This window comes from Candoia aspera, chromosome 2 (genome assembly GCF_035149785.1).
Source record: "Candoia aspera isolate rCanAsp1 chromosome 2, rCanAsp1.hap2, whole genome shotgun sequence".
Taxonomy (NCBI): domain Eukaryota; kingdom Metazoa; phylum Chordata; class Lepidosauria; order Squamata; family Boidae; genus Candoia; species Candoia aspera.
The window spans coordinates 148,286,674-148,314,623 of record NC_086154.1 but is presented as its reverse complement, the minus strand read 5'-3'; the positions used below and the strand labels follow the sequence as shown (position 1 = coordinate 148,314,623).

General features: G+C 46.9%; 1 protein-coding gene across 3 annotated transcripts; it reads left to right on the top strand.

The window, feature by feature from the left end:
- Positions 1-321: 321 nt before the first annotated feature.
- On the top strand, positions 322-27,654 carry PHF8 (PHD finger protein 8). 3 transcript variants are annotated; one of them, XM_063294134.1, is made up of 22 exons: positions 323-715; positions 1,157-1,490; positions 2,819-2,904; positions 3,757-3,877; positions 5,107-5,267; positions 8,310-8,451; positions 8,925-9,111; positions 10,729-10,891; positions 11,568-11,655; positions 12,275-12,381; positions 12,475-12,566; positions 12,944-13,033; positions 14,164-14,391; positions 14,583-14,680; positions 15,553-15,722; positions 16,754-16,839; positions 19,045-19,175; positions 20,146-20,414; positions 22,168-22,263; positions 23,598-23,707; positions 24,702-25,083; positions 25,866-27,654. In XM_063294134.1, the coding sequence occupies exons 2-22, from the start codon at positions 1,393-1,395 to the stop codon at positions 25,952-25,954; spliced, it is 2,994 nt and encodes a 997-aa protein (XP_063150204.1). In that variant the 5' UTR covers positions 323-715; positions 1,157-1,392; the 3' UTR covers positions 25,955-27,654. The 3 variants fall into 3 exon arrangements, with proteins under 3 accessions (XP_063150205.1, XP_063150204.1, XP_063150203.1); XM_063294135.1 differs by having other exon boundaries at positions 322-1,490; positions 14,176-14,391; XM_063294133.1 differs by having other exon boundaries at positions 323-1,490.
- The last annotated feature ends 296 nt before the right edge of the window (positions 27,655-27,950 follow it).

Here is a 27,950-nt window from a genome sequence, read left to right as displayed (position 1 = left end):
TTTCATACAGTCATAAATCCCACGAAATAAAATAGGAATTGCCCGACAAAACAGGAGGGCTGACCTTCCAATATACACTATACAGACTGACGCACAGACGGATAGGTGGCTATCTTCATGGCACGGAACGAGCTCTGGAAAGGGCAACCCCGCGAAACCACCCTAAAGCCCAGATCTCCCCATCACTTCCTGTATCAAAAATAACCCAAATATCGCTCCTTCCTTCGTTGCGACTGAGGGGCTCCATCCGCCGCTCTGTTTCTCTCTCTCTATGGTAGAACTCGTTCCTTGACCCGCTCCCCAAGATGGCTGCCGCAGTCGTCGTTAGACGTTGCTTGCCGTGCGGCCCTGGCGCCACTCTCAAGATGGCTTCCTCGCGTTCCCATGCCTTGCCTCTCCTAAGATGGCCGCCAGCCCCTCCTCTATTCCCTTCCTCTCCCTTCCCTTGTTTTGAATAAACTTTATTGGAAGCTGGAAAAGAAAACCCCAGGACCTTGGGCCTTGCGGAGGCCTTTTCAGCGACTGAAAAGCCTAGAGGGATTGCTTTGCTTCGTGAAGGCCTCGATCCCCGTCCTGGCGTTGTCGCTTCCGCCGGGGAGAAGGTGCCGGGATCTGGCGTGTGAATCAGCAGAGTCTCGCGTCCGCCTCCGGGGCAAGAAGAAAGGGGGAGATCTCTGACTTAAAAGAGGGAGAGCCCCAAGACAAGACCCTGGGAGTAAGGGGGAGCTTGGATGGGAATTGGGGGAGGGAGGGAAACAATGATTTCGCCCTTTCGGGGAGAAGGAAATTCAGAGGTTGTCCTTGGAGAGCGAGGGAGCCGTAGCGCGCTTTGTCGGTGTTGAGGAAGAGCTGAGGGTCTCCCCCGGGGACGAAGTGGGAGAAGAAAGAGGGAAAACAGGTTCTCCCAATTGCACGGAGACTCCCCCACTTTGGGAGGAAGATCGGGGCCCCCCTCCCTTGTAAGGTGAAAGGAGCCTGCAAACTTCTGAACGGAGCGGGGAGGAGGAGCTGCGAGCCTGGGAAAATGTTTTGGAGGATTTCAGATTCTTAGGGAAAGCCCCTTAAACGTGAGGTTTGTCAGAAGCGGTTAGGAGGCGATCTGTGGAGGATACCAGTTGTTTGTTTGCTTATTTGTTTGTTTGTTTCTGGGCAAAAGAAACCGGCCGGACTTCAGGGTCACAACTGTATTTTGCACAAAAGTTGGTGCCTGAGACGTGGGTGCGTGTGCGTGAATGAAATTTTTAATCCCCACTTAACCCCAGCTGGGACAGGACTTTTCCTTCAGGCCTCGGCATGATAAGCCTCTCCAGCTTGCCCTAGCGGACAGTTTGATATTGTTTGATTCCTGAGGGTCTTCCTTTGCTTGAACTTGGAGCAGCCCCTTCCTCCACCATGGCCTCTGTCCCAGTGTATTGTCTCTGTCGCCTGCCCTACGATGTCACCCGCTTCATGATCGAGTGTGATGCTTGCCAGGACTGGTTCCATGGCAGGTGAGAAACAAATGCCGAGTAGAAATTGCTGTTTGCTGATCGTGGGCACACTGAACTGCCTGAGTCTGTTTCCTCTTTGGGGTGCTAGGAGTAATTGGAGGTTTTCCAGGGCATGGGCAACATACAGCACTAAATGTTAGGGGGTGGTTGCTTTCAGGATTGTTTAGCTGGGCCAGACTAAGGTCTATGTAGTTGAAGATCATGTTGGAAAAAGTGGGTGGTTAAACTCTTAAATGAGGCATGAAATACCTTCCTCTGTTGCTTGTCTCTAGTAATGAATGGTACCTGTCTCTGCATTGGGAAGCTTGTAGAAGTCTGAGGCAACAAATATTTACAGAGTCAGAGCATCAATCTATACAAAGGTGCTCATGGCATTAATCCATACAGATGTTTCTTCAGCAACAGAACTTGGGTGCATATCTACCAGTAGCTAACATGAGTTAAACCAGAGGTAATAGATAAAGTTGGAATCCCAATTAACCAGCATTATAAAGAATCAAGGAAGAAGGGTATTATATCCCAGTAATGCTGCAAGGCTGGGGTTCATCATCTTTGCCTTAAGCCCTAATAATGCTAATCACTTGGAGGGACTGAAGTAGGTTGTGCACTGCAACTTGTCATAACCCAGCCAAAGTGTTTTGAGTTAGATGCACTATAAAAACAGTGAAATAAATAAATAAATAAACAAATTCCCTTGGGTGAACAGGCATTCATTGTGGTTGGAACTGACCTGCTCAAGGATAAGCAGGATCAAAAGTTAAAGAAATACACTACAGCTTTCAGCCTATTTTTGTTGGGTTTCAACTCCACACCACTTCCTGTTCCTTTCTACCTCAGACAGCTTTTGTGTAATACTTTTATGCCAAAGATGACTTTTTGCTAATGTTATTGCTGAATGATAGCCTTTACCCTGTAGGATGTTCAAGTAGATCAAAGTGGATTTGCTACCAGGACAGTAGTTGGACTTCATAGGGAATTACTTGATGCTTCTTCCTAAGCCCAAAGTATGGGTATTGGATCATGGTGGTTAGAATATGAAAATGTTCCTCAGTCTGGATCAAAGATGGATCCCCCATCAAGCAAAGTGTGTGCTCATTCCCTCCGGTGTCTTCCCCAGCACCCTCCCTGTCTTGAGACTAGAAGCACTGGGCCTGCAGAACAGGCATTCAGAATTCACCCACACCTCCTGTGATTCAGAGTTGCTTGCGATAGTGTTCTGGATCTTTGCAGGCTGTCGCCCAGGCTAGACATTTCAGGAAAGAACATTTGGGTCTAATTTTTTAAATTCTGTATTGAGCAAGGTAAGCAGTTTTCTTTCTTTCTTCAAGCTGCGTTGGAGTAGAAGAGGATGCGGCAGCTGACATTGACTTGTATCACTGCCCCAACTGTGAACTACTTCACGGACCATCTGTCAGTAAGTTATTGTCCCTTTGTGTTTTACACTTGGATGAAGACAGAATAGGATATAAACAAACATACTAGTGATTGCATGGTTGCAGTTTCATCACCGATGCCAAAAATATGGTATATTGTACAAATTCCTGTGAATAAGAATTTTTAAGAAATGTTCCTAATTGAATAGAGTCTATCAGCTACAGGAGAAACTTTATGACAACTTTGCACAGCTCCTCCCACATGCCTGGCCCAGCTTCCTTACGTTTATGGGCTGTTTATATTATTTTATGATGAGTAATAGCTACAGGAGTTTTATTTGTATCTAAAATTAAAAATTCTGTTCAGTCCAAGCCATTTCTATAACCTATATAAATTAGGCATATTGAGCAGATGTGTTTAATCTGGTTCTATGTGCATAATTTGTGTGTTTATTATTCATTCTAATTATATACATTTCATAATCTCATTTTTTTAATGCATTCATTGATTTAGTCAATTGGTTAGCTCAGCCCGAATAAGTAGAAATTTTCAGCAACACTTCTGACTTCTGGAATTCCAGTAGATACTGATGACATTTTTCAAGCTTGTTGTTTGCAATCATTAAGACTACATTTTTTTAATGACCGTTGTTTGTATGTATCTCTAAATCATCTTTTGGCAATCTGGCAGATGATTATTGATATTGGGCAGGCTTACTTCTTCATCAGTGGTCTTGCTGGATTCTTCATAGGAGGTGGGAGCATTGAGTTGAGCAATAGAGGTGGGAAATCATCATCATCATCATCATCATCATCATCATCATCTCTGCACTGTTCTTGTTGAATTGCCCTTGTCCTTGTATACATTTTGCTTTCATCCCTCCCTCCCTCAGTGAAACGGCGCCGAGGAAATCCAAAACAGTCTGATTCCTCTATGAACAAAGAAGCTGGCAAGACCGTGAAGACCGGTAGCAGTCAGTTCATCAAAGAACTTCGCAGCAGAACATTTCCTAGGTGAGCTCATGCTTGATGGTTTTTTTAGCCATTACAGGGAAAAAAAGAAAGGGCATTTCAAATAGCCATGTTGTGGGACGGCTGGTTGGACATCAGGACAATTTTATTGTAAAACTTGTTCAAAAAAAGATTCCTCTGTCCCAGTTAGGAATGGGCAATTGGTGTACCTCTGCGTATTTAATGAACTACAACTCCCAGCAGCCTTCACTATTAGCCTTCCTTTAGATGGATGCTGGGAGCTGTAGTTCCCCAACTTCTGAAATGCTTTGCCAAGATTTACTGATCTGTGGTCTTTAGGATAGCAACAACTGGCAGGGTGGAATTAATAAACTTGCCCAGCTGTAATGTCAAGACTGCTTTAATTTTGGCTAAGCAATTAAATACCTTTATTTCTCCAGTGCATTTTGTTTTTTTCAAGCCTGCTTGCTTTTTCTTTATAATTAAGGTATGTGTTGAAAAAGCTTAAAGAGTAGTGTTCTTTTAATTTGAGGGAAAAGCATTTAAACAGTAGGTTTGGTTAATGGCCCATTTTGATAAAGTCTGGAGAACAGGCTGCTTTTTGGTGAAATCCCCTTCTTTGTTATCTGAATTGCTCTGCTATTTTATTGTCATTGTTTCCTCCAGCACCAGAATAGCTGTCTCTATGGGGAGACTCTTTGCAGCTGCTCACCCTTCTGCCCCACCTTACAAGCAGCTGCACCGAGAGTCTCCGAAGAGATAGCCAAGCAGCTGCCGAAGGAAAAGGAATCAAAATAATTCTATTTCTTCCTCCGTGCAAATGTCCAATTTAAATAAAAACCAAATCAGTTTGCAAAGGATGCTGAATGTTCTCATGTGGACTGTATGCTGCTCCAAGATCTCAAATAATGAAGCATGGTTTAAGAATTTTTAAAATAAAAATACGTGCTTTTATTTATAACTGCACTGGAACCTAGAACAGTAGGAAATTAGACATAACAAACAATTGAACAAAATAAAATTACAGGCAAACCATATGCTTTGTAAGTCATGAATTACAAGGCAGCCAAAGCCTATCAAGTTTACAAGTGTAACATATGGAGTACCCTCCACATCGCTTTGGTTCTTTCCTTCAGCCTAGGCCAGTTTGGCCGGGGCGTTCTGGGAGCTGTACTTTTAATGCATCTGGCGGGTATCAAACTGGGAAAGTCTGATATAGTAGGGAACAGTAATGTGCGGCCTTGGTTTGACTCTCCCTCCTGCCTCCTCAGTGCGGATGAGGTGATCCTAAAGCCAAGTGGAACACAGCTGACTGTGGAGTTCCTGGAGGAGAACAGCTTCAGTGTGCCCCTGCTGGTCCTGAAGAAGGATGGCCTGGGCATGACTCTTCCTCCGCCATCATTCACTGTGCGTGATGTGGAGCATTACGTTGGTGAGTGCTAGGAGGGTGGGGTGGCTGGCAAGCTGCCATGGTGACCAGCATGGACCAGCAGCTGGAGGCTCCCTATGTGCTTTGGAGGGCAGTTCCCACAGTTTTTCTCCACTAGCTAGGTTGGAGGGAGCTGAAATCCAAAATACCTGCCTCCCACTGCTTTGCAGGCTGTAGCTGGTGCCACTGGCTACAGAGAAAGCTAAAGGCCATTCCTTGCTAAAGCGATGTATTTTTCATTATTTTTTGATTTATATAAAGAGAAGTATTATCTGGCATTAGCGTTAGTCATTCACACTTCTACGCAGAGGTAAACTGACCTCTGTCAGAGATTGATGAAACAAATGAGGAGGAAAGTCACTCTGTCTTTCATCTCAGGCTGCTTAGATGAAGCTCATCCCCCAGTTTCCAACTCTAATGAGGAATGTACCCACCTGAACTATGACCAAGGGTGTTGTTCTTCTCAGTCATCTTCTCCCACTGTGTCTCAGCAAAGACTCTTCAATTTGCAGAAAAATTAAAGCTTCAGGAGGGGAGAGGACTGTATTTTTGACTGAGCCACAATTTGTTGCAGTCATACTGTTGGCTGTGCAAGCCCATCTGTCACTGTGGCTGTGCTGTATATACAAGAAATGTGGGAGGAGCCCTGCTGGATCAGGCCAGATGCTTGTCTAGTCCAACATCATCTGTTGCAGAGTGGCCAGCTGAATGCATCTGGGAAGGTCATGAGCCCGGACTGGAGAGCAGTAGCCCCTTCTACTGTCACACCCCAGCAATCGGTATTTAAGGCATGGTGACTAGGATTCAGGAGGCAGCCATCAGCATTCATAGCCACTGATCCTTCCTAAATTTGTCCAGCCCCCTTTCAGAGCAACCCAAACTGGCTGCAGTTCCTACATCTGCTGACAAGTGAATCTCACAGTTTAACTAACGCTGTGTAAAAAACATTTTTCCTTTTGGGGGATATCCTAGAGAGAGAGGCAGGAAAAAATATGTCCGTGTTACCTGTGCTGTGCAAGATTTTTTGTACTGCTATATTGTATCCATTTACCCTCCTTCATTTCAAGTTAAAGAGACTTAATTTCTGTGATCTTTCGGGGGGGGGGCGTATTCCATCCTTCTAATCACTGAGGCTGCCCTTTTTCTGCCCTTTTTCTAGCTCTGTAATATCCTTCTTAAGATCCAGTGATCAGGTGCGGTATAACAGATTCAGTGCATCCCACTGGAGATATTCCAGGGTCCTCCTCAAATGTTCAGCTCTCATTCCTTTTTGTTTTTCTTTCTATTATCTTCAGATATAAAGATTTGTATCTGCAGATGTAGAAAGGTCAAGTTATCCTTCTTTACTTGTCCAGTAGAAGGAAATCTGTTCCCACCTTTCACTATACTCACTGATGAGTGCAGAGATCTTGGAAAGATTGACAAGGATATGACTGTTTCTTTCATCTTATGAGTAATTAAACTGATCTAAGAACTTACTATTTATAACTTCCATACCTCACTTTTCCACAGGAATTTGTGCTCACAGTGTTTACAGAGCAAAAAAGACAATGATTTCCAAATAGCAGGGTCAGAATGTCAGCACAGGAATTAAATAGTTTCTTTTACATTTTTTTTTGGGGGGTGCTACTGTTGACTAACAGTAGTCCTCAAATTCAGGCGTGTGGTACTTAGAACTACTGAGTTGGTGCTGAGGTTTGATTCCCAGCAGTGCTAATCAACATGGACCATGATGGCGATACTAGAAGTTCTACTTCAACAACATCTGGACAGTTATAACTTCCCCAATCTAAGGGGAAGACTGTGATTATGGGCTCAGTCCAATCCAGGCTGTGATTATGGGCTCAGTGAAATCCCAGCCTGAGAAACTGCTATATGGGCCCTTCCCTTGGAGAGATGCTGGTATTGATTACCTACACTTTGCTCAGAGAAAGTAGATGTTAGTCAGCCTTGCCCTGTCCAGCTGGTTCCTAGCTACTGTTCAGTTTTCTCTCTTTTACACAGATGAATAAGAGACTTTCAACCAGTGGCAGTGATTGTGTAGCTGTAGGCTAAGGACTCCTTGAGCCTCTGCAGAAGTTTTTTACAGTCCCTCAGTCACTTGGTTCAGGCATTGTACTGAGCCATGGTTCGTTCTAATGACAGCTTGTTGAATAAGCTACAGTGCCTGGGTTCACACAGCTGCTAGGTCAAAACCACACCAAACACAATACTTCTGAGATTTCTCCACAAGTCAGTTCACTTACCGTTGTTAATCATCCTCTGGAGTGTGCAGTTCCCCAAAATTGTTGGGAATATTCCTTGAGCTTTCTCATTTTATGCAGGGTGTCAGAAAGTATATAAGGCTTCACTGTTGCTCAGTGACTCCTCAAGCTTGGCATGGCTTATGGCAGGTTAAGACAACCTGGTGCCCTCCAAATGTTTTGGACTTCAGCTTCCATTAGCCCCAGCAAAGGGCAAGCAATTACGAGAGTTGGAGTTCAGAAAATCTAGATGACATCAGCTTGCCTACCCTACCCTACCCTACCCTAAAGGAGACACAGAATGTAGCATATTCTTCAACGCATCATGCAGCCTTTCCCATGTTGCAAGCTGAAGTGCTGTTGTTCAAAGTGAATGCACGTTCTGCTGTTGCCTTTGGCTCTCCCTGATGGGCAGTCACTGTTGCATTCCATGTTATAATTTAGCTGCAGAGCATTTGTATTAATGAAGGGTTTGGAAGGTGAAAATCCTTGGCTGAATTCTGAAACTAAGAGCAGGTATGTGCGTAATAAGTAGGTGAGAGAGGTCTAGCAGCCTTTGAGAAAATGGCATTCTGGCCCTTGGGTATAAGTAGCAGTTGCTGACCAAGGTGCTGGAGGAAAGTGGACCACTAGAGGGAGATGCTTGCACTACTGAGCTGCTGACAAGGTTGCTGGGTGCCCCACAGCGTACTTCAGGGGCGTACCTCGGGGAAGTACGGCTGTAGTGCTGCCTGCCTTAGCAGCTGCTGCTGATTCCCGCTGGCTGACTTGCTCCGCATGGGGCATATCTCTTTTTTAACAGGCGCTGACAAGGAGATTGATGTCATTGATGTGACACGCCAAGCTGACCTCAAGATGCGTCTGGGTGACTTTGTCAGCTACTACTCCAGCAGCCGCAAAGAGAAAGTGCTCAATGTCATCAGCCTGGAATTCTCAGAGACCAGGTAAAAAGTGCAGGGAAGCTGCAGGAAGGGTGCAGGGGACTACAAAGGCAGTCTGGTCATTTTTGTTCTGCGCTCCACCACCACCCATACTGGAAAGACCATCTGTGTCTACAAGATCTCATGTTTTGGCATCAAGGTGTGTTATCTCCCTCCAGAATGGTTTTATTTGGCCTGGAGGGGCCACAAAGAAGTTCTCCACTTTGTTCTATCTCCAGATGGAAGGTGAAGACCAACACTGGCTGAACATTCAGTTATAACGTACCTGGGAGACACTGAGTTGTGGTTATTCCCTTTCTCACAAATGGGCACTGTTTTTAGATGGATGTGTTTCTCCCTGCCATATTTTCCTAGATGCAGCAAGGGGGGGACCGTGGGTCTCAATATAGTGGCCTCTCCACCAGCCATCTGAAAGCTTTCTCAGGGGTCTTTGTGGAAGGGGATAAGGTTGTTTATTTGCCTTTGTAATTTTTCAGGCTGTCTAATTTGGTGGAGACCCCAAAGATTGTGCGCAAGTTGTCCTGGGTGGAGAACCTGTGGCCGGGGGAGTCGGTCTTTGAGCGTCCCAGCGTGCAAAAGTACTGCCTGATGGGGGTGCGGGACAGCTACACGGATTTTCACATTGACTTTGGGGGCACCTCGGTCTGGTACCATGTCCTACGGGTAAGAATCTGGTACATGGGATAGAAGGAGGCTCTTATGCTAAACTCCAGAACTGGCAGATTGACTTGGTGATGTCGAATATTTGAATGGTCCTCCCCACTGCATCTTCTTCTTCAAGGTTTTCTTGTACTAATGTAACGGAAGGAGGAAAGCAAGAACAGTCGGAGTAGCAGATTAAAAGTAAAATAAGATGCAAAATTACACTCTGATGTGGTATAGCCCAGCAGCTGGTACAGTCAGAGCAGTTAGTGAATTTCCCTAGGGCAACGTGGCACTCATTCTTGCCGCAGGAGCCCCAGGTTGTTGGGATGCATCTGCCTTTCTTAGCCAGGATGATTTTTTGTCATTGGTTTCTGACAAGGCTTCTTGGTAGAAGGTCCAGAGGCATTGTTTGGGGGTGCCACTGTGAAGAAAATATACTGAATCCACAGAAGAAGGAATGTTACGGTTTTAATTTATGCATTTCTCATGTTTTAAGAAGAGAGCCCAGTTGGTGTAGTGGTTAAAGGCATCAGGCTAGAAACTGGAAGACCGTGAGTTCTAGTCCCACCTTAGCCATGAAGCCAGCTGGGTGACCTTGGGCCAGCCAATTTCTCTCAGCCCTAGGAAGGAGGCAAGGGCAAACCACTTCCAAAGAGGAGTCAAGATTGACTTGAAGGCACATGCATGTTTCTGGGGATGATGGTAGCTGAAATCCAGCACATTTGGAGAGCACAGTCTGGAGAAGGGTGCTATAAAGGATATCAGAAAGCAGTGGAGGAGTTATTTTTGGACTCTATTTGGAATAGGCCATGAAATGTTGGTTTACAATTGCAAAAATGTGTTTATGCCATGAAAAGATACATTTGGATGATAAGTGCAGAATTCAGCTTCTGGAAAGCCTCTGCTGTCATTTGCACACTAGTCCTTAAGACTTGGGAAATTTGACTGGAAAGCGTGTGAGTGATTCCTGCTTGAAGCAACTGTAGCCAGAAGCAAAGCAAAGATTTTCAGCAGCTAGAAAGCCGAACTTCAGCGCACTGTGTATCTTCGTGTCCCACATTATAAATTGTACAGAATCCAGGAAGTTATGCAAATGTTCTTACTTAGCATGGCTCTTCTTTAGAACTCAGCTGTTCTTGGCCCAGACCTTCTATTTCCTTGGCATGCAGCATGGTCTTTGATTTCCTTCATGTATAAAGAACACACAGTCCTGAAAATAAGTTATAATGTAAAGGAAGAAGAAAAAAGCGTCAAATTTTGTAAAAATGTGAAGCTTGTCAAGTAAAGCTTGGTAAGGTATTGGGTAAGATTATCTGCAGGACAGTGCAAGCTGACTCAGTCAAGGAAGGTGGCCAGTGTCTCACTGGCATTTTTGTAACTGTTAACTCTTCAAATGATGCCTCTGAAATGTGAGGCTAGCAGCATTTCGCCTGGCCTTAGAACAGCCTTGTTGCCTAACTGTCCATGTTACATGCCCCCATGTCAAAGCTGGTGCTTTCTGCCAGAACGCCCAGTGTCTCTGCTTTATGGCATCGTTCCCTTACTTATGTGCACCTTGTTCTCTCAGCTCTTATCATTTTGGAAAAAGAGGGAGGAGGCCGTGTGTGGCAGTTTGCTCTGTGTCCTTCCCTGCAGGGAGAGAAGATCTTCTACCTGGTGCGTCCCACTGCGGCCAACCTGACGCTCTTTGAGGCATGGAGCAGCTCCTCCAATCAGAATGAAATGTTCTTTGGAGACCAGGTGGACAGGTGCTATCGCTGTCCTGTCCGCCAGGGCCAGACCCTCTTCATACCAACAGGTAAGGGCCCCTGAGACTGACTGTCTTTTGTTCCCAGCTGCCATCGTTCCTCTTGCTGGGCTTCTTGGGCATTTGATTTTCTCTTTTCTGGGGCACTTCTCCTTTTCCTGTGGCTTCCATTTTGTGTGACCATTGGTAGATCACTTTGGGAAAGGACTAGTTGTACATAACATTTGTTTGTTCGTTTGTTTCTGAGACTTAGAGGCCTCCCAACTCCAAAATTACTCTGGGTGGCTTACATCAAGGAAAAAGAATAAAGAAAATGGGAAAAAACAGCAGGAAAAACCTGTGTGTCTGCACAAGTCCACTCCCTCTAACAAAAACATTGTTTCCTGGGCTCCACAAGCACCATACCGCAAGGCCTGGAAGGGAGAGACATGGATCTCTGGAGGGATACCATTCCAGGGGGCAGGCCCTGTGACAGAGAAGCCCTGCTCCCTGGTTGGCATTGGATGGCATTGTTCGATTGAGGGGACCCAAATTGCTGTTACCGGATGGGTAGAAACCATGGGAAGTAATAGCTGGGGCATGTAGAATAGCAAATGCCTTAAGCCCTTTTCCCCCTTTGGCATTTCAGCCAGAAATAGCTGTTTCCCCCTCTTTCCCAGTCAGTAAATGCTCTTGAGAAGCTAATCCCAAGCTCCTGTGACTTCCTTGCCATCTCTTGTTCTTTCAGGATGGATCCATGCTGTGCTGACCCCTGTGGACTGCCTGGCCTTCGGGGGCAATTTCCTACACAGTCTCAACATTGAGATGCAACTCAAGTAAGCTTGGCTGGGAGGGATCAGCCACCGTTGAGCATCTGGGGAACTCCAGAGGGAAAAGCCAAAACTCAGGAGTAGAGGATGGGGGTCCCAGGTTCGTTTTCTGACTTCTCCAAGTTTTGACTGGGAAAGATTCCTTTCTGAAAACCCTCTTGGAGAGTCATCGCCTATTAACGTGGATGATACTGAACCAGAGAAGGCAGTGGTTTGGCCTGGCATAAGGTCATTTCTTAAAAGGATCCTGGATGCGGGAATAGAAACACTTGGAAGCAAGGAACTAAAACATGGATTCTGAGGGAGCACAGAAACCTCCCAAACCTGATATTGGGTGAAGAATTAAGTATCTGAATTGGGTTTTTTTTTAATGCTCATGATTCTAGACCTTAGAGAGTGCCTGATGAAATCTTAGTTGCCTGATGCAGTGCTGAGTAGAACCCAGAAGTAAGTCAGGGGAATTGGTGTTTAGTGCCTGCATAGTTTCTTAGGGCTTCCTATGATTAGCAGCTGCTGATCAAATGATCTGCAGAGAGGAGTCTTGCAAACTAGCATTGGTTACAGAAGTGATGTCCTTGTTATGCAAGATGTTACATCCAGCCCTCCCTCCCTCCCTTCCTCCCAGGGCTTACGAGATTGAAAAGCGCCTCAGCACAGCTGATCTCTTCAAATTCCCCAACTTTGAAACTATCTGCTGGTATGTCGGCAAACACCTCCTGGATATCTTCCGAGGTGGGTTTTGAGTCTGCCTGTTTCTAGTATCCTCCCTTCTCCCTGTGGCTCCTGAGAGCGGCCACCACTGATGCTCTCTCTTTCTTCTGGCAGGCCTTCGGGAGAACCGTAGGCACCCAGCTGCCTATTTGGTTCATGGGGCCAAAGCCCTCAACACAGCCTTCCGCTCCTGGACTAAAAAGGAGGTAAATGGTTGAGAGAAGAACTCATTAGAGTGTTTGGGCTGGGTAACAATCAGGGCCCAGAGCATTTCCAATATTCCAGTCAGCAATCAAAGGGGGAATAAGGCCTCCCTGGAATAGAAGACTGGTTTAGTGGGGAGAAATCTACAACATGCTAGCTTTCTATGTGCAGGGAATTACTGTTTGCATGCAAAAGCTTTCTGTCTGAGGCGCAGTCCAGAGCAGCTTAGTCACAGGCTGATGACCTCAGTCATCCAGTGGGAATTCTGAGAGTTGTGGTTCAACATATCTGGAGGGCAGCAGACTGGGGAAAGCCATTGTGCTTTTCAGTGATGTTTCAGTCTAGTGGAGAAGGGTAGACTAGACATTATTCTTCCCAGGCCTTGGCTGAGCATGAAGAAGAAATTCCTGGGACAGTACGTCCAGCACAACTCATCAAAGACCTGGCCAAGGAGATCCGACTTGTGGAAGTGAGTATCAAGAGGCCTGGTAGTTCTCCTACCTTTCTGTTGAAAGCACCTTTGTAGGAAGCAGAGTGCCGAAACATATCCAGTGCGCGTTTTGCAACTGAACCTAGGTAGATCCTGATTTGGATTTTGTGGATAGATCAGTGTCTTGTCTAAAAGAATACTGACCAGGAATATTGTATCCTGCAACTATGCTGCTTAAAACCACTGGTTTTCTACCAAGAATATTTACTTGTGTGGCTCTGTTGCTTGAAACTGCAAGGTAGTGTTTATGAAGAAGCTCTGCAGGCTGTTTGCTAGTCCCACTTTGTCCCCTTGAATTGGAAGTTGTCCCCTCGTGCAAGTGGCTCTAATGCCAGCCTCCTAGCAGGCAGGAATCCCTTCAGACAAAGCCATTCCCAAACTGTGAAGGAGCAGCAGCCAAGGACATTCATTAGAAAATACTTAGTTCAGGTTTTGCTCACCTGCACATTAAGTGACCTCACGTTAGCCCCAGGCACAGTAATTCCAAGGTTTACTGGTTTAGGTCCCGGTGTGCTCAGAGCAGCCATGGCAGAGACTGCAGCCTGGCTGTTTATACCACACCGCAAAATCAATATGCTGGCCCCTCAGTGTGTCTTGGAGAGGGCTTGCAAATTTGCTCTCTCTGTCCCAAAGGGGCAGCAGACATCTGCAGCCTTTGTTTTTTCTACTCACCCTAAATGACAAGGGATTCTATCCAGAGGAATCTGCTAAGAGTCTAGTAACGTGTTTTGGCAAATTCTGAGCTTGCATAGGTGATGCTCTGATGGGCTTAAGAGCAGAGCATGTGTTTTAGGTCCATAAAGTTGCAGGTTCCTTTTAGATAAGCTCAAGCAACCTATCTGAAGAACCCCCTTTTTCACCTTCTGCTTTTAATCTCAGCCCTTTCCATCCGAGGGGGTCAGTTGATCTTTATCTGCTGGTAGTATTTGTTCATGAGGCACATTATGTCTGGGAGCCTATCTTAGCAAGACTTGCCCCCCACCAGCTCCCTCCCCAGGAGAATTGCAGCTGTGCTGCTCTGGTGGGAACCCAGCAGGGGTGGTAGCATCCAATCCAAATTAGGAGTTGGTGATGCCTCCTTGGGGGTGTTTGTGCTTTCACTCCCCTAGGATATATTCCAGCAGAACATCGGGAAGACTGGCAGCCCATTTGGCCTGCAGAGGGTCACCCAGCCTGGGGCAGCAGCTGCCAAAAAGGGAGACCAGAGTCCCAAGGAGCTGGGCAAGAAAGGCAGCCGGAAGGATGCTGCGTCTGTCAAAGCCCTGGAGCTAGAGTTGCTGCGCAAGTACAAGCGGCAGCAGATCCTGAAACAGGCAGAGAGTCCTGGCCAGGAGGAGGTGAGGTGCCCCTGGGGCTGCTGTGCATGCTGAGTAGGAGTGGCATGGCTTGGGGGTGGCCCCATTGGGTGGACCTGGGGCTCAGTTGGGCAGCACCTGGGCTTGTTAGCAGCTCACGATCTGCTCCTGCCCCTCTCCTGCCCCCCATGATCTCAGCACACCCCAGCAACACTCCTGTCTTCCTTGCCCAGTTTGACTTGCCAAGTTCCAGCCTGGATGATACAGACGGGGAACCTGACCTGACGGAGGAAGAGCTGTCCATGGTGGTGGCCAATGGCCGAGGCACCAGGTTAGCGCCCGGAGATGTGATTCAGGTGTTCGGGGGGGCAGGAACAAGGTAGATAACGTGGATTACCAAGCTGGGATGCTTTGGTAATGCTGGCTTGCCAGATTCCTGGCCATCTGAGAGCCATTTCTTTCAGCATGCCAGAGACAGGCAACCAGAAGCTGAATCAGCCCTCAGCAATATTCAAGGACTGCACTCCAGGGTGTGCATGCTCTGGGTCAGCAGGGTGTGACATAGGAAGGGTCCATTTGGCAATGTAAGTCTAGGAGTTTTCCACTTCTGCCCTTCAGGCAGCTCCCTCTCCTTCATCAGCCATGTTGGGGAGCAGATGGCCAGGCTGAAAAGAAATTGCTCTGCCAAAGCCTTCTTTGCTGTCAGCAGTGGGGGAGATAAGAGCAGGATCGAGAGCCCGGGAGTGAGCAGATTGGCAACCCAAGTCTAGCCCAAGTCTTTTGTTTCCTTGAGTAGATTTATGTTATTACCTCCCTCCCTTCCTCCAAGGAGATCAGGGCAGTGAAGGGGGTGCCAATGTCCTTCTCCCTCCCCCCATCATTTATCACCCAGCAACTTTTCAGGGCTGAGGGAAAGGTGAGGCTGAACGGTGACCAACCTATGCCTAATGGCTGAGCAGGGAGTTGTATTCCCCACTGATAGGCTAACCCAAACACCCGGCTTCAGTAAGATGACTCTTAAACCAAGAAGACATGTCAATGTTTAAGGGAAAAAAATCCTTTTCCCTACCTTTATAGGGCTGAGCCAAAAAGTGGCACAGAGAATACATTATGGGCTGCATAATAACCTCCAGTGGTTAGATCATCAGATCGGGGCAGCCTAGCCAGTTACGGTGTTTCTCCTCCTCCCATCCCCCCCGGCAGGAAAATCAAGGCCTCAGAGCGCACCCGGAGCCACAAAGGAGCACCAGTGCGAGCCCCACCCAGCCCATCTGATGCAGAAGCCCTGGATGTGGACTCCGAGGAGGACCTGCAGATCGATGAAACGCCACGCAGGGAAAGGAGGAATCTGCTGCTGCACAAGAAGCTTTCCAGTATGTGGCACCTCCCAACCACACTTGGTGGCTCTTTGCGGTGGACAGATTTCTCTTATGTCGGGCAAACACCTCTGACACATTCACTCGGGCTTCCTCTGGTCATTCTTTTGGTTGTCTCCTTCATCTCTATTCCAGGCCTCCCTTCTAAATGGTCTTTTTGGACAAAGCTCAGAGATAGGCTGCATTATGCACATATTGTACTTGAGGCTGGGCTGGAGGGAAAGAGAAAGCTAAATTCTAATTCTTCCACAATTTGAATCAGATAGGCAGATAAGCACATTTGCTTTTTTCCTCCCCTTTCTTTTCCATAACAAAGCCCCATCATCTGTCTGCTATGAGCTATTGGCTTCTGGAATTTATTAGGAGTTGCTTATGCGCTTTCAGGTACGTCATTGTAATGGCAAGAATTAAAAATAATTACCACCAACACATTTATTGTTCTGTGGTTAACACTATCACCAAGGTTTGAAACTTGTTCTATAAAAATTAAAGCTGGAATTTTAGGGAAGCTAAATTCTGCACTCCCTGCCATATTCTTGATTTTTAAACCTATTTTTGGAATGTGACTTCAATTTAAAATGTGACTTTGCTGTTCTGTGTGTTCTGCTATCAGTGATCCTTTCCTATCTTCATCTTTAGCAGTTGTTTCCCAAACTCCTTTCTCTTCTTTCATCTTTGACCTCCTAATCTCTTTGAAAGAGGCTGCATACTCTCCACACCTGCTTCAGATGGTTATGAGGGCACTTGTTGACTAATTTCCAAAGCTGTTCTGAGTCCCTAACTGCTTATCATTATTATAAAACTAAAAAATGGCAAGCCAATTCCATGTATGTTTTCTTGGCAGGAAGTCCCATCGCAATTTGCAGGCCTGATTCCTACATAGGTAGGATCACCATTATCTGAATCACAACAGCAACCCATGTCTCTTTTTGTGGAATCAGTGCATTTCAGTTTAATTCACAGCTTTTATGACTTCCCAGCCTTTCCTCCAGCAACTCATTTTGACATTTATGTTCTTCCAATTCCAGAATTTCCTCGGAAACTGCCACGAGCCAAGCCCTGTTCTGACCCAAATCGAGTGCGGGAGCCAGGGGAAGTAGAATTTGACATTGAGGTAGGTCTGGTACACACGATGAGCATTGTGGAGTTGTGATGACATTGTAGGATCACCATCTAGCCCTGGGAGTTAATTGTGATGTGAGGCACTACAAGGGTTTTGGCGCAGGATCCATTTTTAAAAGCTTGACAAAGGGATGAGAAGTGAAATAGTTTCTCAGCATGCCTTGAACACCTTCCCTGCATCCTGGAGTGATCTTGTTCAGCCAGGAAACATCTGAGATCAGGGGTCACCAGTCAGTCTTAAGGATATACAGTGTTTACCTTGTTGGACTCAACCAAGCAGCAGTATTGTTTCAATAGTGACCCAATGGCCACATTGGGAATTGAAGCCCAACACTTCCAAAGCGTATCAGGTTGGGTGAGGCTGTTGTAAAGCATTAGATGCTTTGTTGGCTGCATACAGACAAATAATATTTAATTTAATTTTAACCAAATATTTCAATTTCGAGGCTGCCTGACTCCACCACTCTGGGTGGCTAACAATTTTAAAATAATGTTAAACAGGTATCAAAGAATAGGGAATACAACTGACCAGAAGACCCCCCACACGCACACACACACATACACAAAAAGATTTCAAAGATACCAAAAAGCCAAGGGGCTCAACCACTATCCTAACCCAAGCCCTGGGAGAACAACCAGGTCTTTACAGTTTGCCAAAAATCAATAAGGTGGGAACAGGAGAGAACTCTGGAGAGATGTCATTCCAGAGGGCAGGAACCATCACCAAGAAGGCACCCTTCCTGGGTCCCACAAGATGGCATTGCTTAACCAACAGGACCCGGAGCATGCCCATTCTAGCTGGCCTCACCAGATGGGCAGAAAGAAAGAGACAGAGGCCCTAAGCCATGAAGAGCTTTGCAGGTGATAACAGCACCTTGAATTCACCCAGAGGCCAACCGGCAACCAGTGCAGGTCATGAAACCCTGGGGACATGCATGTACCATGACATGCCCATCATTGCCCCCATTGCTGCCTTCTGGACCAGCTGTGCTTTCTGAGTGGGTGGAATATGGGTGGTGTTTCGTCTGCTTGCTCGTTTTAGGTACCCTTTTCTTCTATAGAAAATAGCTTCAGTATTCATTAGGAGACGAAGCAATTAGAATCACTCATACTTGTAACTGGGCCTTGTTAATAATAAAAAAAAAAAGAAAGCAAAAGAAAAGCATTTGCTTGTGCCAAAAAATGACATGATGTTTGCTAGTTAAGCTTCAATTTCTTTCAATACTAAAGGGTTTAGTTTGAAGTAGGAAAAACTTTGTCTAGTGGAAATAACGGGACAGTAGAGTTTCTTCTAGATTCGTGACTGCTCTTCATGTTGGCCAGGACTAATGGGACTTGTAAACCAAAATATATAGAAAATGTGAGGTCATCCTATGTGGAATGTGCATGGACGTTTGCCCAGGCCTGATGCTGTACGTTGGAAGGTGTGAGGATCCACTGCAAGACTCAAAGACATCTATAAGGCTTACTTATAGATGTAATTATTCTGTATAGTATTTGGGTTTTTTGCTTTTCTCCTTGTTATACATTTGCCCAAGAATGATGCTCTGGGGTGGTCAGTTTCTTTCAAGTCAACCCCTGCTGACCACATGGATAAGTCAGAGAGCCAGTTTGTTGCAGTGATGAAGGTGCTGGCCTAGAAACCAGGAGACGGTGAGTTCTAGGCCTCCCTCAGGCATGAGAGTGGCTGGGTGACTTTGGGCCAGTCCCCCTCTCTCAGCCCAACCCGCCTCACAGTTTACCATTGCCTTCTTCCAGGATATTCTTTTGACTCCCCACTCTAGCCTACAGCCCTAGGCCTCCTGGGCAGCTTCATATTCAAGGGTGACCTAGATCTGATCCAGTACATGATCTAAAATAAAGCTAACTGAAACCAATTCAAGCTGAAATGGTAAAGGTATTTTAAGAAACCTTTATTTTGTGGGTCAGATAGTATAAGTAGAGATCCAGCTTCCCCTGAGGAATTATCATGTGCAATTTAAAACATGGCCACCTCCCTCTGCCTTAAGTGGCAACTATAGTAAGGGACTGTGGGCCGAATAGAAACATTGATGCTCCTGAGCTTCAGGTGCACCTTATAGGGTTGCTCATTTTGTGCTAGCTTTTCTCTCGACCGTGTTCCTGGGCCAGATAGGCAGGAGACCCATTTGGCTAGCAAACAGACCTCCTGTTAAAACTGGATTTATTTTGTCCGCAGGAGGACTACACCACTGAGGAGGAGGATGCTTCTGGCGATGACCAGCTGGAAGGCAGCAGTAGTGCCGGTGGGATCCTGGACCTGCTCAAAGCCAGTCGGCAGGTTGGCGGTGCTGACTATGATGAGCTGAGGTGAGAGGTGGCCTGGTGGGAACTCGGGAGCGGGGCCGGCGGAAGCAGGTTATACTCCTTCAAAGGCCATTGCTTCTATTTCCTGGGGTGGTGTGTGCAGACTACACCAGGGGACCTCCTGGAGCTCAGCTACATCCGGCAGACCCCAAAGCCTTGCCTGTTTCGCCTGGCCTACAATGGAGGAGGCATGGCTCTACTGGAGCCATGTTATACGTATAGCACAGTTTGACTTTAACCATCAGTAGCTGACCACCTGTTTTTTTTTTTATCCCTGGTAAACTGCCTATTAACACTTGAAAACAGTATTTTTTGACATTTTGAGTAGATTTGTTCCCCCTCTCTTCAGCAAGCAAGTTTTCTGGTGTTTGAAGGGGTGGCAGAGCGTTGTGGGGCTTCTGGTTTTGCTGCAAAGCAAGGAGCCAGAGAGCTCCCCTCCAACTTCCACTTTGGGAAGGTACCTTTTCCACCTCCGTCTACAGTTCTCAAATTGTAAGGTTTTATCTCAGGCACATACAGGTGCAGGGAGTACACCTATAGGCCCCTCAGACTGTGGTCTTCATAGATTTTCCCTCCACCAGACCCAAAGAAGGGTGGAAGTAAGGAGGGGGATGAGCAGGGTCTCTCTGTTTGATCACTAATTTCCAGTTTATGAAGGTCTGCTAGGGCTATGATGATAGGGATTTGGAATAAATGAATTTCAGCATTATATTTGCATAGCATTTGACCTTCTACCATCCAGATTGGTTAGATCACAACTCCCCTTCTTCTTAGCCTGCATAGGAAGCACCATTATGAATGGCGCAAATTGCAAGATAAATTATACAAACATGTTTGAAGGTAATATTTTGTCAGTGCACTATCTAAAGGTCCTGAGATGCATTATTGTTCAGAGGTTTGCTTGACAATGCTGTGTTGCATGTTGTGTCCCAGTGCTGATGCAATAAGGAGTCCTCTTGTGTTGTCTCCCCAGTGATGCACCTGCATCTCCCAGTACTCAGGAAGCCATCCAGGGCATGTTGTGCATGGCCAACCTCCAGTCGTCATCCTCAGGAGGGGCCTCCAGCTTGCAGGCCTGGTTGGCAACTGGGCACGAACGCGGCTCTGCAGGAGCCTCTGGCACGCAGCGCTCAGGGAAGAGGCCCATCAAGCGGCCGGCTCATCACAGCACGGACAGCGAGGAAGAGGCCAGCATGGATGAGCAGGAGAGCCTTGGAGCCTGTTTTAAGGACGCTGAATATAGTAAGGAATGCAGAGGGATGTACTTCTTGGTTGGAGAAAAGTACCCAGAAAAGTACAAGAAAAATAGGACTTCCTTCTCCTGGGCAGAAAGGTTAAAAGGCAACTTGAAAACGATTGGCCTGCAAGAGTGCTGTGCATTACAGAATATGGATCTTAATATACGCTCACACCACCTGTACAACACTTTCCAAGCTGGAACTCTGGAAGTCTGTTGAAGTTCCAAGGAGACATGGTTGAGTAGCCATATCTAGGCTGCGCCCCTACACTGATTCCTATGTCAGTCCACCCAGGTGCAAATTCCATTGACCTCAATAAGCAGGTCGCCCCTGGTTTGGGGCTCTCCAGATGTGTTGGGCTAACATAGCTAATTGCCTGGATACTGTGAGTGGAAACTTCAACACATCTGAAGGACACCAGCTTGGGGAAGGCTGGAGAATTGGCCTGCAGTCATTAAATTGCTTAGAGCATCATCTCCCAGCCAGCTTCCCATCTCTCAGTGCCCAAACTGTGCAGTTTCACAGCAAGGCTTTCTAACTGTCATCAGTGTACTTTGCCACTGGCCTAGGGGCGTGATGCTTGATCACTAGCAAGTGATTAAGGAACAATACACAGCCTGTCTCTGCTTCCCCCCAAATGAGAGTTTCCATAGGGCTATTCTGACTTGTCTAGCTGGAAACTGCTGTAGCAGTTGTGCTGAGTGCACATGCTGGGTTTCCTTTCCCCAGCAGGGAAAAATGCAAGCAGGTAGGTATTTCCGGGCTCAGCAGCAACCACGATGGCTTTTAGAGCTGGGCAAGGAATTGAGTGGGGAGATGCAGGCAGGGTGTCTAGAACAGGGAGCAAACCATCTTCTAAACCTTTTGGCAAGATTGCTCTGGCCTGGAATCCAGGACCTTTTATGGAATTTGGTCTTGTTTCACTTCTGGACTTCCCTTGCAGAGAGGAATCATTGCCAGTCTGCATGGAGAGAAGCTGCTTTGCCCAGCATAATGCCACTTTTTATTATCCTCTCTTTTCAGGCTTTCCTACTCAGAGCTATGTGCAGCTTCTGGTTTTCTGCAAGTCCCAAGCTTTTCCCCTTACCCTGGTTTAAAAATAATAGAATCAGAAAGATCCGTGTTTGTGCAGAGGGGCTAAAGGTGTACACTTTAATACATGAAAAGATACTAGATTGGTATAACTTGAGCAGGGAAGGGTTACGGTTATAGCGATAAAGCATTTGTCCTCACGTTAGAGAAATCTAGTTTCAATCGAAGAAAATATTTGTAGCTCAGGGTTGAGCAGTGGAGCCCTTGGTGCTCTCTGAGCCTTGTTTTCTTGCAGATGTTTCATTGCCAGACTAGGCAACATCTTCAGTGCGAACAGGGGGAGGGCCTTGCTCTCTGTTTATATACCGTGGCTTGCCCTGCTTGTGTTGGTGGGGGTGTTAACCCACCTCAGTCAATCAACCAAGGAGCAAACAACAGCCCAATCAAAGAACTCCCAAGGAGAGAACAACACCCCCACCAATACAAGCTGGACAAACCACTGTATATAAACAGAGAGCAAGGCCCATTCCCTTCTCACATTGAAGATGTTGCCCAGTCTGGCAATGAAACGTCTGCAAGAAAACAACAAGGCTCAGAGAGCACCAAGGACTCCACCAATTCCCTTCACGTGCCCCACTGCAATCACAGTTTCTTGTTTGCCCCACCCGTATGTTCAGACCGGAAGGATTTACAATTCATGCCCAACTGCACCCCTCTCTCTGCAGTTTACCCTTCCTTGGAATCAGATGAGGATGACCCGGCCTTGAAGTCGCTGCCAAAGAAGAAAAAATGCACAGATGATGCTCCATGGAGTCCGAAAGGTAACAGTCCATCACCTGTAACAGACTGTGAGCATTTTATGTGACTCTATACAAAGGATAAAACATGCAATTCCCTGGGAATAATTCTTCTAAAAAGCAAATTTCTAATCTTTTTGAATACAAAAATATACCTGAAAGTGTTTGGGGTGAAAAGTGTCCTGACAAAGACTTAGTATTTCAGGATGGGGTTTCATCGTCCAGTGCTGATCCTTGACCGTCCCTGTGACCAACAGTTACAGAGTGAACTGAGTCGCAATTCCTTGGAAATACACAAAGCACAATCTGCACAGTAGCGTGGCTGCAGAATTTACCTTTTGTTTCTGCAGGGTATGGGAACCCTGGAGGTAGAGCCGTGGGCTTTCTCTGCTTAAACAAAAAAGCTGCACCAAGCAAGGCAGCCTGTATGGCAGCTCTGCATTGTCACCGTTTGTAGAAATGCCCGGGAGGCAGCAATTCTGAATGTGGAGATCTCTCCGGTTTGCTTGAATTATCTGAAGTGTGGGCTGGAGGGGTGGGTTTTGGTGGTCATGATCATTGTTTGAGGCAAATTTGCTGGACCCTATTGGAAAGGATTTTTAAGGGGTTTTTTTATTGTTTTTTTAATTTTTTTTTATTTTTAATTATTTTTTTAAATAACTCAAGGCGGCGAACATACCAAATGTTCCTCCCTCCTCCTCCTATTTTCCCCACAGCAACAACTCTGTGAGGTGAGTTGGGCTGAGAGAGAGCGACTGGCCCAAGGTCACCCAGCCGGCTCTCATGCCTAAGGTGGGACTAGAACTCTCAGTCTCCTGGTTTCTAGTTCAGCACCTTAACCACTAACCGCTTGACCAAACTGTTAAAAAACAGTAGAGCTTGGCCACCGAGCTTTGTTAATTTCGATGGACCTGCACTCTCAGTACTACAAATTAGCTCCATAGTATATCTGGCTAAACTCTATTCGCAAATGCTAGTTATTCCCCTTCTCTTTCCCTTTGGGCTTTGCCTGTGGCAAGTGAGCATTTCAGAGTGAGCGCTGCATCTGTGAGAGCTGTGAGGCCTTAGTTACAGATTTGTGGCTCAAATTTTATGAATTTCCACTAAATGAAGCCTCCATTCCCTTATTCTTGACCTTATGAGTATGTCAATGAATAATACGTTTTATATGTACCAAGTGGGAGCAAGTAGAGCAGCCTCCCCCAACCTTGGGGTGCTTCAGATCTCTGGACTGCAACTCTCAGAATCCCCCAGCCCAAATGGCCCCCTGGGCATTGAAATTCCACCTAGGCTGAGGTCACCAAGGTTGGGGGAAGCTGGGATAGAAAATTATTCATGTGAACTTTCCCCCTTCGCAGCCCGGGTGACCCCATCACTGCCCAAGCAAGACCGCCCTGTGCGTGAGGGGACCAGAGTGGCATCTGTTGAGACTGGTCTGGCGGCTGCAGCAGCTAAACTAGCTCAGCAGGTAAATGGCCAGGTTGGTTTGTGAGAGAAGGAGCGGGTTGGGAGAAGAGGCACAGGCAGACCCATCCTTGAGAGTGTGGCCTTCTTCTTCAGTGGGGCTTTTGCTTCATCAGTGGGGAAAGTACACTTGGTGTGTTTCAGGAAAATAGGATTGTTGTTCAGCAGGAAGCATACTCATTGTCGAGGTTGGTGTGCTGCCTTCTGTGTATTGGTTTTTCTTTCAAAGGCACTCAGTCTGGTGACTGATGGGTTATGTATCTATTCCCTTTCTGTGCCATCGCACTCAAAAGACTCAGCAGCACATGGCATAGTCCAACATCAAACAGTTGCAGGAACTATAACAAGCCACCACGGGATCAGTAATAAATAAACAATGAGCAGAAATAAAGCAGCATTTATTCTAAAAGAGCCAGAGCAACGCACAAAATCTTTCACACAATGGCGTCATCCCCTAAGCTGCAGAAGCCCTCCAGAAGAGCTCTATCTTAGAAGGAAGGCACTATCAGGGCGGGCCTAGTGTCCAAAGGAAGGCTGTTGGTCACATGCGGCCCATGATGGAGAAGGGCCTTCTCCCGGCCCCAGTCTTACATATAGACAGGGCTGCAACTGGGGGGGGGCAAGCGGGGCATGTGCCCTGGGTGCTGCGCTGGGCGGTGCCAGAATGAACACTGGGGGGGTGCCAAAATGGGCGCGGAATCCATGTTTGCCCCGGGTGACACAGACCCTTGTTGCAGGCCTGTATATAGAGAGACATTCCAGGGCAAGCCTTTGGCTTTCAAACTGTGTGTTGAATTTGGGATAACTAGTTCATTCAGGGTTCTCGAGCAGGAATTAAAACACGTCAAAACATGTCCATTCAAGACATGTCCCCTGACCGTTAATGCATTCGGCTGGGCAGGGGCAACAGGGGTCCCTAGCAGTGCTTCCCACGCCCGGCTGCTCTTCACACTGCAGCACTAGATAAAGGGTTCCACCTCTTTTCTCTTCATTTTAAGGAACATCAGAAATCGCAGCGGCGGAAATTCATAGTAAAGAGGAAGCCACCATCTCCAAAAGCTCCTAGCCCGGAACCGGAGCCAGAGCCAGAGCCAGAGCCAGAGGCAGAACTGGTAGAGGCGGAAGTGGAGCCCGATGTGCCACCCCCACCCTCCCTCCCCCAGGATCCAGACCCTGAGTTGGAGGCACCGGTGCCCACCCCTCCACCGGAATCTAAACAGGAGCAGTTTGCTGGCAGCCTGGTGGATCACGAATACACCGCCCGGCCCAATGTCTTTGGAATGGCCCAGGTGAACCGTGGCTCCACGCCCATGGCCCCAGGGGTCTTCTTGTCCCAGCGGCGTCCCTCAGCTGGCTCCCCAGGTCCCCAGGCAGCACAGGGTAAGCTTGTCTAAATGGGCTGTGAAAGGGAAGGGTCAGCCTGATTGTTGTTGATCAAGGAAGAGTTGTAGCTGCCTCAGATCTGCCACAAGAACAGTTTTTTCCAGAGGAGGAGAGGAACTGGAATTGGTGGAAGAGTATGGCTTGGCCTGGTCATCCGTATGTATGTGACCGCTTGCACAATCCGTTATCCTGGGCAATCAAATACTGAACAAACTTAGCACTATAATCTGTTATCAACTGAGCTGCGTATCAAAGAAGATCACCAGTTCAAATCATGCCTCTGCCATGAACTCACCTTGGCTGTCCCCCTTGGAATAATACTCATGTGTTTTGTAACACTTCGGAAGGTGTCACTAATTCCTGCCTTTTAAGAATAAAGTATACGAGTAAGAGGTTATTGGAGATGGAGGCAGGTATGAAACGCTGGATCCTGGCAAAATCCTGACTCATTCATCCAGGATCACCTGGTCATAACCTCACACAGATGGAGTTCATGGTTCCCCACGGAGAAATGCCTTTGAATAGTCTGGTGACCCCTGTGAGAGAAGATGAGATTCTTGTTCCCATGTGGGAATTTTTGGCCCCCGAGTGGGAGGCGAGCAAGTAAAAGAACAATGGTGCCATGTTTAACATTCTTCTTGGATTCCTCCTGTAGCTGGAGAGCACTCTGAGTTTCATTCACCATGTCAGCAGGGGCTTTTCTTGGAAGGAAGACAAATTGGTTTTGTGACTTGAGTAAATTAGAATTGCAACTGATCTGTTTGCTCTTTTCCCTTTAGGAAAACGCCCCAAGAAGGGCTTAGCCACAGCCAAGCAGCGACTCGGACGCATCCTGAAGATCCATCGCAATGGCAAGCTCCTCCTCTAAGTGCGTCCCATGTCAGCTCCAGGCCTCACCCCCAGCTCTTGGGCAGCAGATGTTGGGTGAGGCACAGAGACCCACTCGGAGGCACCGCCTGGTGTCTTTGGAGGGCCGACAGGACCTTGGGTGTGGACAAGGCCTGCGCTACTCTACCTCTCCTTCCCTCACACGGATCAGAGCCAAGTCCGAGCTGCCCGTGCTGCTGCTGGAAGCTTTGAACTTGATCGGCAGCATCTGAACCCGGAGGCGAACCACACTGGTTTCCCTGAAGAGACAGACAACGTAGGAGGCGGGGGGGTTGTTGTGCCCACTGATTCTCCATCCCTACCTCGACCCGCTGCACTTCCTTTTTTGTTCTGGGGCTGATACCTCTATCAAATGCTCCCCTCCCTCTGCCAAGCCACACATTACAGACATTGGCTTATCTTTTCCTCCTAGCAGCTTCAAATGCCCTTTGTGTCTTTTGCAGCTGTGGGCAGACCCTGGCATGCCAAGGAGTATTTCTTTTTTCATTACTTTATAAAAATGGTTTTCCCAGCAGAAAGTAGCTGCTTGTTGCTTTTATGCAACCAGGTGGCTCTCCTTCCTTTGCAGACTTCTAGAGCAGTGTTTCTCAACCTCAGCCACTTTGGGATGTGTGGACTTCAACTTCCGGAATTCCCCAGCCAGCACTTCTGGCTGGGGAATTCTGGGGTTGAAGTTCACACATCTTAAAGTTGCCAAGCTTGAGAAACGCTGCTCTGGAGGGATTCTTCCAAAGCTCTGGAAACCCTTTAAGCAAAAGGGAAGGAAGGGCAGGAGAGGAACCACTTAATTTACCAAGAGAACCGGATTCTTCCCTGTGTTTTTCAGCAGTCAGGGCTGTGTGGATGGATTGTGGGTAGAAGCTGGAAATAACTCCCCCTCCATTGAAAGGATGTTGAAGCTTCCAGTTGGTTAGCAGCAGGGAGTCATTTGCTCATCATGCCTTACGTTATCCACCCAGAACAGAAGATTGGGAGCTTCACAAGATATCGGTGTCCCTGTAGCGCTGCAGAATGCAAGAGGGAGGGGTGATCGAATGTGCTATATGACGATAATTTTGCAGCATGTACAAGAAGGCAGGTGAGGTAGAAGGCTAGGCTGTCTCCTCCCTGGTTTGCGTATCTGTATCTGTGAAGAGAATTTTGTTGGTTTGGGTGTTTGTATCTTAAAATCTTGAGAAAACCCCAGCTATCTCCCATCCGTAGTTGGAAGTCGTACAGGCCAGCACCACTTCTCTCAGATGGGTCTGCCACCAATAGATTCCATGTTGCAGAGGGTGGAATGTTGGCAGATTTTCCCCCATGATGTGAAGTTTTCCAGTAGGCTTCACAGCTGTTCCTGTTGCAGATCTCTCATTTTGTTAATTCCTGGGCCTGTTTTTTATATTCTTGGCATAAAGCAGTCTGTCCTCCCTCTCCTTCTCCCCCTTCTACGGCGGCAGGGAGGGCACCATGCCCCCTAAGCAAGACTTAAAAGATGTTTCTACCCAGCAGCACGGCTCAGTTAATACAGCTGTGTATCATATTTTTACACCAGACTCCAGCAAGCTTTGTGTAAATGTTTGAATTCTATTTTTTAGGCCTCTCTCTAGAAATGTGTTTAAGGGGGGGAAAATTATATATATACACACACATATATATAATTTTTTCCAGGGGTTAGAATAAAAGAAAACCTTCAGTTTATTGTGGCATATGCCTGAGGTATATTTTTCTGATTCTGTTCCTCTGGGAACAAATGCCTTCACGGGGATCTGGGAGAACTCACCCGCAAAATTTGTGTTCTGGAGAGTTTGATATCAAAGTACAGATAGAGCAGCGTCTTGCACAGGAGTGACTTGCAGCATTCTACATCTAGTTTTTAAGGGTGGGGGCATTTATTATGCGCAGCTTTTTGTTTTAAAAGGGGCTGTGCTGAAAGGATTCACCGTTGGGGGATTATTTTCAGGAGTGCTATCCAAACCTTCCTTTTTTGGCAAGTT

What these genes read in the sequence shown, in the direction of transcription:
- PHF8 (XM_063294134.1), top strand. Translation starts at nt 1,393, where the DNA reads ATGGCCTCTGTCCCAGTGTATTGTCTCTGTCGCCTGCCCTACGATGTC. An exon ending in AGGAGATCCGACTTGTGGAA is followed by an intron (nt 13,034 to 14,163) that starts GTGAGTATCAAG and finishes TCACTCCCCTAG; the next exon opens with GATATATTCCAGCAGAACAT. An exon ending in GCCAATGGCCGAGGCACCAG is followed by an intron (nt 14,681 to 15,552) that starts GTTAGCGCCCGG and finishes CCCCCCCGGCAG; the next exon opens with GAAAATCAAGGCCTCAGAGC.